The sequence below is a fragment of the Oryza brachyantha genome, chromosome 12 (assembly GCF_000231095.2).
Source record: "Oryza brachyantha chromosome 12, ObraRS2, whole genome shotgun sequence".
Lineage (NCBI taxonomy): Eukaryota > Viridiplantae > Streptophyta > Magnoliopsida > Poales > Poaceae > Oryza > Oryza brachyantha.
In genome coordinates this window covers 278984-291405 of record NC_023174.2, presented here as the reverse complement: position 1 = coordinate 291405, position 12422 = coordinate 278984, and the positions used below count along the sequence as shown (strand labels likewise).

Sequence of the window (12422 nt, the reverse complement as noted above, 5' to 3'; positions counted from 1 at the left end):
TGATATCTGAATTTGAATCGAAGGAATACATATATGGTGAAAATTGATAAACTCTAGCTAATTTTTTTTCAAATACATACATGCAGCTCTGCCTGTGACTAGAACTTAATACTATTTTTCAAATAGACGTAGGGCTTAAACCCAAGCTGTCCCACACGTCTAGCTAGTTCCACCCCTGGTCAATAACTGTTTTTTAAGAAATGGGCATATATCTTATTGATATGAAAAAAAACATTACCTATTCACACTAAACACATAGTACTATTGATTTGTATGCTAGCACAAGAAGTCCAAAGAGAGCACAAATGAGAGGGCCTACGCCTGCAGCTGCATCTGCATGCACCTACACCATTGGCTCTAATATATGTACTACTAAGGACTGACGGCGAAGGGGCCCATGCTGTCTGGCTGATTGACCCCATTCATTTCATTTCTAATCCTAGATCGATACCTCAACTAACCCTCCCCTCTTGTCTGTCAATGTTATTAAATTATCTATTAACCCCTTTTGGGTATTTTTAATATTTAAGGACAACACTGGAATAATCCTCCTGGGCTTCCCTGATGGGCCAAATTAGAAGGAAACACATATAGTATTATTTTTATATATCGGTCGTACGTAGATTGCATGCATGCATATGCCTTTTGATTAAAGTCTTCAGTCTCAAGGCACAACTACACTAGTAGTACTGTCGCACGCCATTTAATTTGATTTAGCGGACAGGTTTCACACCTCTTGCACAACCCAACGATTAAAAACATTTGGGCAGTGTTAACACCAAAATTTGGTAAATTTCTGTATAGGATTCGGATAAGCAAAGGTGTTATTGCCGATAGATATTTTATCCGGAAGAGTCCGAATTCAAGAAGGAATCGTGAAGACCAAGACTTGGCGGCGTAAATTTATCTATTAATTAGAGTTAGGATTTTATTTTATCTCTAAGAGATTAGAGTCCGATCGGGACTTGTGTGTGTTTTATCTAGTACGAGTTAGAGATAGAGTCCGCATAGGACTAGTTTGTTATTTCTTTTTATCAATTAGGAGTTGTATGTCGTGTTCAACACGGCCTAGCCTCAACCCCAGGGTATAAATATGAATGTCCGGGGTCGTTGTTTTCCATCTACATCAATCAATAGATCAACTACTCTCGGCGCATCGCCACCCTCCTAACCAAGGTTTCAACTCCGGCGGAACTTGGCACCTGACGTGGGGCTGCATCGTCTCGATCTCCGACGGAGGGGTAATCCTACGTTCCGCCGGGACACGGTAATCGTGCGGCTAGATTAGAACTGTCTCGGTTCGGTCTGATCTTCTAATCTAGCTGCACGATTGCAAGTTATCGTATCAATTTCAACTTAGATCACTTTCGTGTTTTGAGTTGATCTGGTCGACCACTTTGAGCGATCTATGTTGGTTTGATATTCGCTATTTGACATATTCAATCAAGTACTGTCTCGGTTAGGTCCGACCTAGTAGATTACGTTTGTCAGATAGTTTATATCAGATCGATATATTTTGCTCACTGTTTTATCGAAGTACCAGCCGATAAGTTACCAGTCATCGGCTCATTGGCTTGATAGCAATCTAGATTTGTTTAGTATATATCCTGACATTGCTAGGTTTAATCTTGAACTATCTCGGTTGAGTCCGATCTTCTATGATTATTCTTAGTAATCTGGGGTAGGTATTTTATAGATCTTGGTTGTTTGTCCGCCGTCTATAGCCGATGATTTTTGCCGATCTACATGCTTATCATATTTACATTAATAGAGCAGCCGATTGTTTTACTGCATTATTTCTATACCAATCGGCTTGATTTAGTTAGATCGGCAGTTATTTATGTTGCAGCAGCTTATGAGAGTTACATGCAAGTTGGTTTTAGCCGATCGTAACACATGATTCATTGTTTATTCCAACTAATTTATCGGTTTATTTATTAACCTTATCGATCTTCATGTTTGCTATAATCATATTGTGCTCGACTGCATGCATACTGTCTTGGTTAAGTCCAATCTCTGTATGTCTGGTTCGATCTGGTTATAGGGGCTCGTCCGATTGACTGAGAGTTGATAGGTAACTTGGCGGGTTACGTTAGTTTAATATTTATTTCAAGTTTATTTAAATTGGTGTTTCTAGCCGATCCATGCTTTTTACAGCCGATCGTTCATCCTATCGGCTAACCATTGCAGCATCAATATTCGGTCGGCTGGATATTTTGTTACCTATCGGCTCGATAGCCGATCGACTTGTTTTACTGTTTATCTTGTCAGTTGCAGGATCAAACTGACTGGCACGCCCGCTTATCATTCTAAGAATTTAGGTCCTGCACTAGAGCTGTCTAAGACTGACTCTCAGACCTTCGTGTGTGACACGTCAGATCACATTTTTGACATCAACAATCAAGTACGATAGTTTAGATGGCAGTTATCTATTTAACATATTTAGGTCGTGTCCGATACTTGGCTTAGTTATCCGACATGAAAAACGTATTAATAGATTAGTATATTATTAGTTAGTTATTAATTAGGAAAATGTAAACTAGATTATTATATTTTTAAAGCAACTTTCGTATAGAATTTTTTTTGTAAAAAATATACCGTTTAGCAGTTAGTGAAACATGCACGTAAAAAAAGAGAAAAAAAGAGAATCTAAGTTAATAATAGAGGAAAAAGAACGCGACCTTAATATACATAGATAGCTAAATAAACAAACTATATAGTAGATTGTCTATTTCATATTCAATTTGTTATATTTTATGTTCTGTATTTGTTCCATGCACATCCATGTTTGAAATTTTTCTATAAGACATGTACGTTGCAAGTAGCCTTAGAATATGTATCCAAGCGGTCGATAAATAAAAAGACAATGACCAAGCTTTTGTTGTGTGTTAATGATGACACGTAAAATGATTAATCACATGTCCTTAACAGTTCAGCCACGGTCTTTGAAAATAAAGCACGCATGATAATTTGTGGGCAATTAATTAGATATTGTTCCAACAATGACTGGGTTCTCCTATCCATAGAAGCTGCGAGGGAGAACATTTAATCCCCACACGGTAATGAAAACACCATCAAAATTCACAACTTTCCAGAGCGCAGGGCGCTGCATATATATGCATGCTTAATTACCACCTAGAATATATGTGTACTTGTAAGGTGTACTAACGCCAACTTCATGCACATGTGTCCTCCAAAAATTGACGGATGTGATCAATGACAAGTTTAGCTGCAAGATTGGCATGGATATGAATTAACAACGACAAAACAAAGTTATTCCTTAATAAGTATAATTGATTAGGCTCCTTGCAGTGAAACCTGCTCACTAGATCTACTCCGACCTTCCATTCCAATTTCCAAGTACGCCTTAGCCTAGCTTGCATTGGATGCTTGTTTTCCGAGATTTAATTTAAATTAATTAAAGACCTAGCTCGATCGACTTTATCTCTTTAGACATGTACTACGTCCAACTTGTACTCGAAAAGAAATGGAAATTATTAGTCCTGGGAAACCTGCACAGGCAACAGTAAGTAAGAATCCCAATTCTGCCGGGCTGGGCTGGGCTGGGCTGGGCTGAAATTAAGAAGAGTTGGCAACTTCAGGGCTGTATGAATGCTAGGCCCATGTCGATCTGTCGATGCTTTCTTGCATCTCTCTGTAGTTTGCTTCAATGATTTGGGCCAACCAACCAAGACACTATGAATAAAAAGAGGTCATCAGATCAGGGATTGTTCCACGATCACTGATTGACGTTGGTAAAATGACAGAAACTGTCTGGTTATTGTGGTAGCACCATATATAGATATAGCAAACCACACTTAGTGTAATCCAAGATGCTTAGATGTTGCACCCTCCAGTTTGATAGTTATTGTCGTTTTAGATAATAACATGGTCTTCTAAATTGATATTTAACATTCGGATATAAAAAATACATAAATGACTTTTACTAGAATACTTTTTATAAATCATCTATACAGATTTCTCCTAGTATTATCAAACTAAATGTTTTAAAAGTTATTAATAGTCAAAGTTTTAAAAGTTTGATAATCTTTTGTCCAAAATGGTAAGAATTATCCAACTAAAGAGAGTATATGCTAGTAATCTTACATCCTTCTTTTACTTGCAAATTACATGTTCTCTAATATGCACATTTGCACCGATATTATTATGTTGTCTGGGTATTTATAAAAACTATTAAAATATAATTTTTTGAGGGAAAATGTTCCTAAAGTATTTTAGTTTGTAATATGTCCTCTCTTTTAAAAAATGCTATATTTTTTGGATGGAGAGAGTGATATTTTTGCAAGTATTAATACTTTAAAATTTGAAGATTTAACTAGGAAGTTATCTTTTTTGTAAAGGAGGATCCGCTAGTAATATCATTTTCGCATGAACTTGTACATACATGAGATACAGAATTGAGGGGGCTACAAGTGATCCTTTAATTTGTTTGTCCTAGATTGAGACTAGAGCACAAAGCCAATCATGGGCAAGTTTATAAAACAAGATGCATGGTAAAGAGGACTTTTGATCTCCATGTGTCATTAATAACAAAACCATCAAAGAACTGATGGAAACACCCTTTGGTTTTGTCCGCTTTGGTCCCTTGATGACGCGAGGCACCCGGTGCCATTTGTTTTGTAATATCAACCCAACGCATATTCTGATGCCTGTCCTGGGCATTTAACATTAACATTATATATTGTTTGGACAGGACAAATTGGGTATCAGTGAAGTCGATCCAGGTAAGCAACAAATATACACATATTAGATCAGAAAGGACACATGTCCAGTGCAGAGAACTTAGGAATCTAGTAGGTCATGTAAGGCCTCCCCATTGGTTAGATGTATCATTAGCTCTACTGCTACTTAATTGAGTTCGGGGGTGGTTTGAGATGCTTAATTCGTGTACTTATGTGCACGTATTATCTGGAACCTACTGTGTACAGACCACGTGTAGAGCCAAATTAACATGTCCCACTCCCACACCACTGACCCATAATTAGCAAACAACAATATCTCTGAAAGCAAAAAAGGTGTGTCTGAAACTTGTCGTGGAGTGCATGTGAGCTGAATCCTGAATGAATACGGTTCTTCATGAAGTGAACAGGTGCTTCAGAAAGCCTTTTGATCAGAAATGGAGAGATGAGGTAGGCTAATTTCACCAAATTGTTCTTCTTCATTAACTTTCCCATCCTTTCGGAAATTACAGAAGAGAAGACAATACTTATATATATCATAGAAATCTAAGTAGAGAGATTTACTAGCAGTCGTAAACAAGAGTCATATCGTTAGGTCCACATGGACTCTTTCTTGAGGAATGCGTCCTGCAGCATCAGCTGGGGAAGAGCATTTTGCAGGATGCAATGCTCATGTTGATCATGATCTTGCTGCAGCTGGTGCTGCAGCTGCTGCTGCTGCTGAAGCTGCAGTTGCAGCGCGGCGGTGTGGGCGTGGGCGAGGGCGAGCTGCTTCTGGAGGTGGGAGACCTGGTGCTGGAGGAAGGAGATGGCGGCGACGCAGCCGTAGACGGGGTCCCTCATGCGGGCGTTGGCCTCGTAGACGAGGCTGCTGACGGCGTCCGCCCTCTGCGCCGGCGGCACCTCCTGCAGCATCTTGCTCACGTTGCTGGCGCCGAACACCCGGTGCACCATCGCGAACCTCTGCGCCTCCTCCGCTGGGAAGTAGGGCGCGAACACGCACTCCGACGTGCACCGCCGCCGCAGCAGCTTGCACGACGCGCACGGCGTCCCGCTCCCGGCCATGGCGTTAAGTGGAATAGTAGTTGAAGGCGATATGATGCAGAGGATCGAGAAGCTTTCAGAGGGGAGGCTGCACGCTGCCACAGCTTCTTCTTTTATAGCTCAGCAACAGCAACTAGCCTGCTAATCACGACAAACATAATACTAAACTAGTACTAAGCAAAATAGGAGTGTATACAATTCAGTATATATAGTGATTCTTCGATCATACTAACATGCTAATTAACGATGAAGTAATGCCCTGCTGGATGCATGGATTACATGCATCCACCCATATCATTGGTTCTCAGACTTGCTTTTGTCTCTACTTAGCAGCTACTAATCAAGATTAATTAGCAGCTCAACTCATTAAAGTCTGGCCATAAGGTATCGAAAGTCTACATACGCGTTTTCATTCTTTTGTTCAATGTGAATTGCAGACATCGATCACTTCACTTCACAGCAACTCGATTAACAACCAAAACCAATTGTTTTGACTAGGAGCTTTTTTACGATCCTTAAAAAAGTATCTCAAGGTACCGTCATTTTTAGTGTAAAAAGTATGGTATCTTAAGGTATCAAAAATTTATACTAAAATTCTTAATATCTTGAGGGACTTTTTAAGAATGATAAAAAAGCCCTTTGACTAATCTACCAAACCACATGCACCGCTAACATTATTTCCTATGCGATCGGCAGACTAGTTGAAATCTGGCTAGCTAGACAGCTGGTAATCAAGTTAATTCGTACTATAGTAGCGTTAGCCATTATCGTATAGCACACCACTGCACTAGTATATGTTATGTAAATAGTAAAGTACAATTTGTTTGACCTTTGGTATACTTGACAGTTACTGCTAGCTCATACGCACATTCAGGTTCAGAGTTGACCTTGAGATGAAACACTTCCATGTTACCTACATAATTTAATGGGATGGATCAGTATTCAGCATGCAAATCCACGTGAAAAAGTCTTATATAGCACAAATAACTAATATCAGCAGTAAAATAAAATTAACTCCAAGTTTCTTCAAGACTCTAGCGTCTAGCAATTAGACTGGACATAACATAGTAGCTAGATATAAAATTTTCCGTTAATCCAAGTATCATAGAGTAATAGAACATGAGAAAACGACGAACAGTAGTACACCTATTTGTTTATCCCATACACGCATGTTAGCAGTCAACACGAGGAAACCAAATGACACGTATTCACGCTGGAAGAGGCTATCCAACAAGGACGAGATTAGGACTTTGTCGTGCATCGCAATAGACAACATCCATCAAACTGAGGATGTCTTAAGATGAGCATTATTCATGGACAGCATACATTATTAGGTTGTGGGTACAGACAAAGCTACTAGTATCTGTCATTGCTAAATGAGAATGGGTTTCAATCAGGTGGTGACATGTACTGCAGACACCCATGCCCCCCCCCCTATGCTTAATTATGAATTTATGATAGATGCAGGGTCCATTACGCCCCCCTTATATTGTAATTTTGCACAGATTATGTTTCCAGTGTAGATGACAGAACAAATTGGTCTGGAGCAATATATGCTAGGAAACAATAATACTATTGTTGGACCTGTCAACGCAAAGACACAAAATCCTACCTCTGGTGCGTTCATTTTCCCTGGCTTGTGTGAGTTGGTGTAGTAGAGCACGCATTCTGCCTTCGTTTGTTGCAAAATGTTGTTGAAATAGGGTACGTGGATCAGTTTTCTCAGGGCCGATATTGCTATGCGTGCGTCCACATGGCATTGTTGTCAAAAACCCTAAAGGACGGGTTATGGCCCTCAACACTTGAGGCGGTGCCGACAGCCAAATAAGTTGCCGACAATTAATGTGTTCCCAAGTCCGGGAAAGTAAAACCCGTTGCACGCCAACTCTTCAACTTTATTTCAGTCAAAATAAAACCCCTTACATGCATGTGCTTGGTTAGATCGCTAGACTGACCGAGTGATCACCCACATGACAGATTAGCCTTTCGCTTACATCTTGTCCTAAACGCCACTAGAGGATTTTGCATTTAACTCAATTCCTATTTTCTAGGGTACTGCACATGGAACAGACATTTTGTTTCTTCAACACGACGACTTGTTCCCATGAAAGACGCTCACAATCGGATATACTAGCATACTACGATCAAAGATACTACCATCTGGATTCTGGACCACAAATCAATATTAGTTTCATGTTGTGTGAACTATAGTTAAGATCAAGTCACACATTCTCATGTGCTCTGGACCAGGATCCAGTCTGAAAGATTTGGATATATCCATCTACGACACTGTCACATGTCAGGTGCCTTTCAAGTGCATGGTATTCCAACGTACAGATGATTACCTCTCAATACCTACCTTCTAGATTTTCATGTGCTTCCAATAGATGTCGTTGCTATTCCATTATAAAATAAATATAAGTGTATCCCATGTCTTGTGATATCACTTCGTGCTGTGCATAATAAACATTTCTAGGAATGAACATCAAGAAGTTATTCAATAGATCATCTCAAAAGAAAATAAAAATACTTCAAGCAGTCAACACTGGATTTTAATCCCTATGATCCTAATGCAGAGGTGTAAAACATAGCATATTGCTCTGTATATCACAACATTCAGAGTATGAAAACAGCAGCTTACTTTCCCAGGGAAACAGCAGAAGAGGCAACTGACATGCTCATTGTTTCAGGATCCCAAATACCCATCCACGATATCAGCATCGGTATTCCCAGTGCACGAAAATTCTTACCTAATTGAATGAAGAATCAAAGCAAACACATTACATTCAAGCATATTAAGTATTACTGCACATAGTTAGCTGCATTGCATCAGCCCAAATAAGCCGTGGTAAATAAGAACAGCTTATACTTAATATTGGAATCAACAAAATCTTTTACAGTGAATAAGCAACAGGAATTCCTATGCAATAATGTAATGCAACGTAGGCAGATATCACTACCCCGTTTCGATGAGACTGATTAATAAATAAATTTCTGACCAGGAGGAGTTATATTCTACTCAGTGCTTTCAATTTTCGCAAAGCAACGCTCTAGAAGTAAAGATGCTTTGGTTTTATTTTAAAGGAGTAAGAAGTTGCGACTGACTTGGTCAGAGGCATAATATCAATTAAACTACTTGAAAGTGACAAAAAGGTAACTGAAAGGAGTTTTACATGGTACAACACATGTATGATGCTGCTTACCAAAGAAGATGAGAATGAGTTAAGTGCATATGCTACCAAGTATCAACATAACCCTCACATATAGATTCTACATAACCTACATCGCTATCTGCTGATCTTTCAAACAGGAAGTTCAAAGTGATCTTGTTCTGTACTAATCAAAGCACATTCATCATTGAAATCTGATAAGGAGAGATACATGTCAGTATGGCTGTATTTAAGGAATAAAGCAAGTGGATAGAAGGATGGAGATATGTTGAGCTATAGAAGAGTAGCGAGCAAATAACTGTAAGAGATTGGATGAAGTCTGTATCGGATGAAAGTGCTGCAGATGCACAACTAGGTACTAAGTACTAAACTGAGAAGTTCAAAGGTACTATTAGCAAACAAGTAAGTAAATTCAAGGCATGAGATTCACCTTTTATTGCATCATCAGATTGTATGAAAGCTCATGCCACTCTTATCAGTCTATGGAAGACGCCACACCAAGATTGCTTCAGGACTCTTCCAGATTCCTCTTCCGGCTATGATGTAGTTTCTGTATGTTCCTGGTTCTGATACCTAGCCTAAACATCGAACTTCCTGGAACCTTTATTTTTCCCAACTGTAAATTGCTCTTTTCATTAAACTCTGAAGCTTTCTTTTTCATGTATTCAGCTGATTGTGTCTGAACTGTCATAGTACAAGCAGCAGTATTGGAAATAATAAGTTCCAAAGCTTGAAAGATCTAATAGAAGATATAGTTCCCTGACTTGTGCTATGATCAAGGAATGCTTTGTCAATCCAACAGAATGACGGACACAATAAAAATAAACACATAGTCAAGTCTAACACCATCTACTGTCTTATAGACGATGTTTAACAAAAACAGCTAAACTAGCCAGATGTTCCTTAAATTAAAAAGAAAATTAAAACATAGTCATACTCAGCTTACGGTAATCCTTATTCTATAGAGAAATGTCATGATATTCCATTTAGCGACATTTATCCAATCTTGTCATTTACTGTACTAGTTTACTGGCCACATTGGAGTAAGATCACAGTTTCCCAAGATTTGGTTTGCATTTTGATGTCAATTGCATCACTTAACATATGAGGTTATACAGGAGTCTCTAGAGAGACAATAAAGGAGGCAGTTAGAGCACAAAGAGTAGAATCTAAACTTCATTCTAACCAGCCAACACAATAACATGTAATTTACATTATTTAATGGTATTACAAAACGCACCAGAACGCGGTGCAGATAATGACTGGGTGAAGTTTTGTAGCCCACTTATACCATTGATCTTGCCATTGTTCACAATAGAATTGGTTGAGTCCAAGTATCTTGGGTGGCTTGGATCAATATTCACAAGAGCATTTGCAAAAGCCTAAAAAGTGGTATACGGTAGAATAAGGGATCTACACAAAAAAAATTGAGCGGTGCACTCCAACAAAATTAATTATATACAGCTGAGTAGATTCACATTCACCCATTGGCATGGTTATCAGCTAACCTAACTGCTAAGGGAGGAAGAGAAGGAAATGCATTCCCGTATGGGAGTGTCGTTCTAAAGAGAAATCTATATTTATTTGTATTAAGTTTGCACGGAAGATAGTAGCAGTATGAACAGCAGGCAGCCATCAAACACCATCCATCACATTGTTCAGAATCAGAACACGCTCCAAGATGTGAGGCCTTTGAATAAGTGGACAAGTCTAAATTTTGGTACTAAATTATCTTTTGGTGAGTTAATTCTGGTCTTCTAGATGCTGTAGCATGTGACCAAGGCAACGTACTAGGAGGTATCATCTGTTTTGTTTAGATGCTGACTAATAAAAAGAATTAAGTTGAGATACAGTAGAACCGAAATCAAAGTACCTTGGAAGCAATGGTGTAAAAGCCATTATCGAGACAGTCCTTGGCAAAAGTTAGCCATTCTTGATTGGATACTTGCAGATGAAGGTCATGGGAGTATGTGGCTTCTCTCAGAAGCAGAGCCTCATATATCATAGCGAGGCAGCTCTAGTAATCAACATAAGCAGAATTAGTGAGGTAGTGACAGAGAAGAAGTCGCGGCACAGCTAGGTTATTGAATAAGGGCATCATCGTGACTGATGGATGTTATGTGGTAATCTAGTTTGTGCCAAACATGATGTGATTCGCATTGGAAAAAACAGGGTTACATCCAGAAGTGAGCAACACGGTTACAATCTGAATCGAAATCAATACCTAGTAGATTACTCTAGTAGATTGTTGTATTTGCATATGATTAATGGCACATCCTCGTTGGTGGAGAGAGCGATGAGCGCGCACCTCGACATCCCCGGCGAGGGCGAAGGCGCGCGCGAAGAAGTCGGCGATGGAGAGCCTAGTGGTACCCAGGTCGGGAACGGAGAATGCCTGGGAAGCGCTCTCGTTCAGCAGAATGCGGGCGGAGGAGCGAGCGTGGAGCAGCGCGGGGACGTCGGCGCCGGCAGAAAGCGCGGCGTCGAGCAGGCGGAGCTCCTGGTCCCCAAAGCTGCGGCGCGGGGAGAGTGAAGCAGGGCAAGTGAGTGTAGAGGAAGGAGAAGGGAAAGGGTGCGTGCCTGCGGTTGGAGAGGGCGGAGGCGAAGAGGGAGAGGAGGGAGGCGGCGGCGGCCATTGGGTTCGCTTCTCCGGCCGCCTCCGCCTCTGCCTCGGCGAAGGCGAAGACAAATGGAATTTTAGCTGGGCTGGGCTTGTATTTGAAGGAGGGCAGGCCCACCATATGCCTTCAGAGAGAAGAAGGCCCATTTTATTTATGTAATGAGTTGAACAAAAGAAAATCACTTTTCAGATGACCTGACCTACCTTGCTTATTAAGCTATAGCATTTTCTTTTTGGCAAAACTGGTTTTGTAGCACCGGATAATCCTGGTTTTAGCTTTTTATTATTGATTGAAAGCACTGGCTCACTTTACTAGCACCGGAAGATTGCATCCATTAGTGTATATCAGGGTTTGCAATATCACATTTAGGCAGTGATACGTCGATAGTTAACGGTAATAGTGATTATCACCTAAAAGATGCATAAATCTAGATTTTAAATTTTTGAATGAAAATGCTACGGTTATGGAAGGGAGATTGTGCGGTAACCAATAATAATCATGTTATTCCTAGCTATAATCATGGTAGCTTTCACAATATCGATAATCACGATATAATTGTGATGGCACGTTCAATACTTCAATGCGAGCAGTTAAGGGTTGAATGTGAAAACTGTGCGGTGTGTCTCAGTTATTGCGATATATCACCATAATTTTTTAGATTATTTTTACAAGAAAATCGAAATCCTGTGAGATTTTCCAAGTGCGACTTACCAGAAAATAGCGCCTCAATAGTTCACGTAATTATTACAATAGCGTGAAGCCTGGTCTATATAACATTTCGTCGGCTTGCTGTTAATCTACACATGCGTTGGATTGCATCCATCGGTTCTCTATTTGCCTATCGCTGCCCTCGAGCTCCCTCTCCTCACTTAAAAGGCAGTGATTCA

The 12422-nt window shown here is 39.9% G+C and overlaps 2 protein-coding genes across 2 annotated transcripts; both read right to left on the bottom strand.

Annotated features, from left to right (window-relative positions):
• Nucleotides 1-5160: 5160 nt before the first annotated feature.
• On the bottom strand, nucleotides 5161-7568 carry LOC102722917 (LOB domain-containing protein 12-like). The gene is made up of 2 exons (XM_015843097.2): nucleotides 7357-7568; nucleotides 5161-6657 (listed from the first exon to the last, which is right to left on the bottom strand). Exon 2 carries the CDS (start codon nucleotides 5763-5765, stop codon nucleotides 5292-5294), a length of 474 nt encoding a protein of 157 aa, XP_015698583.1. The 5' UTR covers nucleotides 5766-6657; nucleotides 7357-7568; the 3' UTR covers nucleotides 5161-5291.
• A 639-nt stretch (nucleotides 7569-8207) lies between these two features.
• On the bottom strand, nucleotides 8208-11655 carry LOC102722633. Its single transcript, XM_040529350.1, has 6 exons — nucleotides 11495-11655; nucleotides 11223-11427; nucleotides 10788-10931; nucleotides 10155-10296; nucleotides 9345-9598; nucleotides 8208-8494 (listed from the first exon to the last, which is right to left on the bottom strand). The coding sequence occupies exons 1-5, from the start codon at nucleotides 11653-11655 to the stop codon at nucleotides 9423-9425; spliced, it is 828 nt and encodes a 275-aa protein (XP_040385284.1). The 3' UTR covers nucleotides 8208-8494; nucleotides 9345-9422.
• Nucleotides 11656-12422: the final 767 nt, after the last annotated feature.

Bases quoted from the DNA above. Each gene is read 5' to 3' on its own strand.
- LOC102722633 (XM_040529350.1), bottom strand. From the start codon at position 11,655: ATGGTGGGCCTGCCCTCCTTCAAATACAAGCCCAGCCCAGCTAAAATT. The intron at 11,428-11,494 runs GCACGCACCCTT...CCCGCGCCGCAG, and splicing joins TCCGCCCTCTCCAACCGCAG to CTTTGGGGACCAGGAGCTCC. The intron at 9,599-10,154 runs GTGCGTTTTGTA...GTACTATGACAG, and splicing joins ATTATCTGCACCGCGTTCTG to TTCAGACACAATCAGCTGAA.
- LOC102722917 (XM_015843097.2), bottom strand. From the start codon at position 5,765: ATGGCCGGGAGCGGGACGCCGTGCGCGTCGTGCAAGCTGCTGCGGCGG.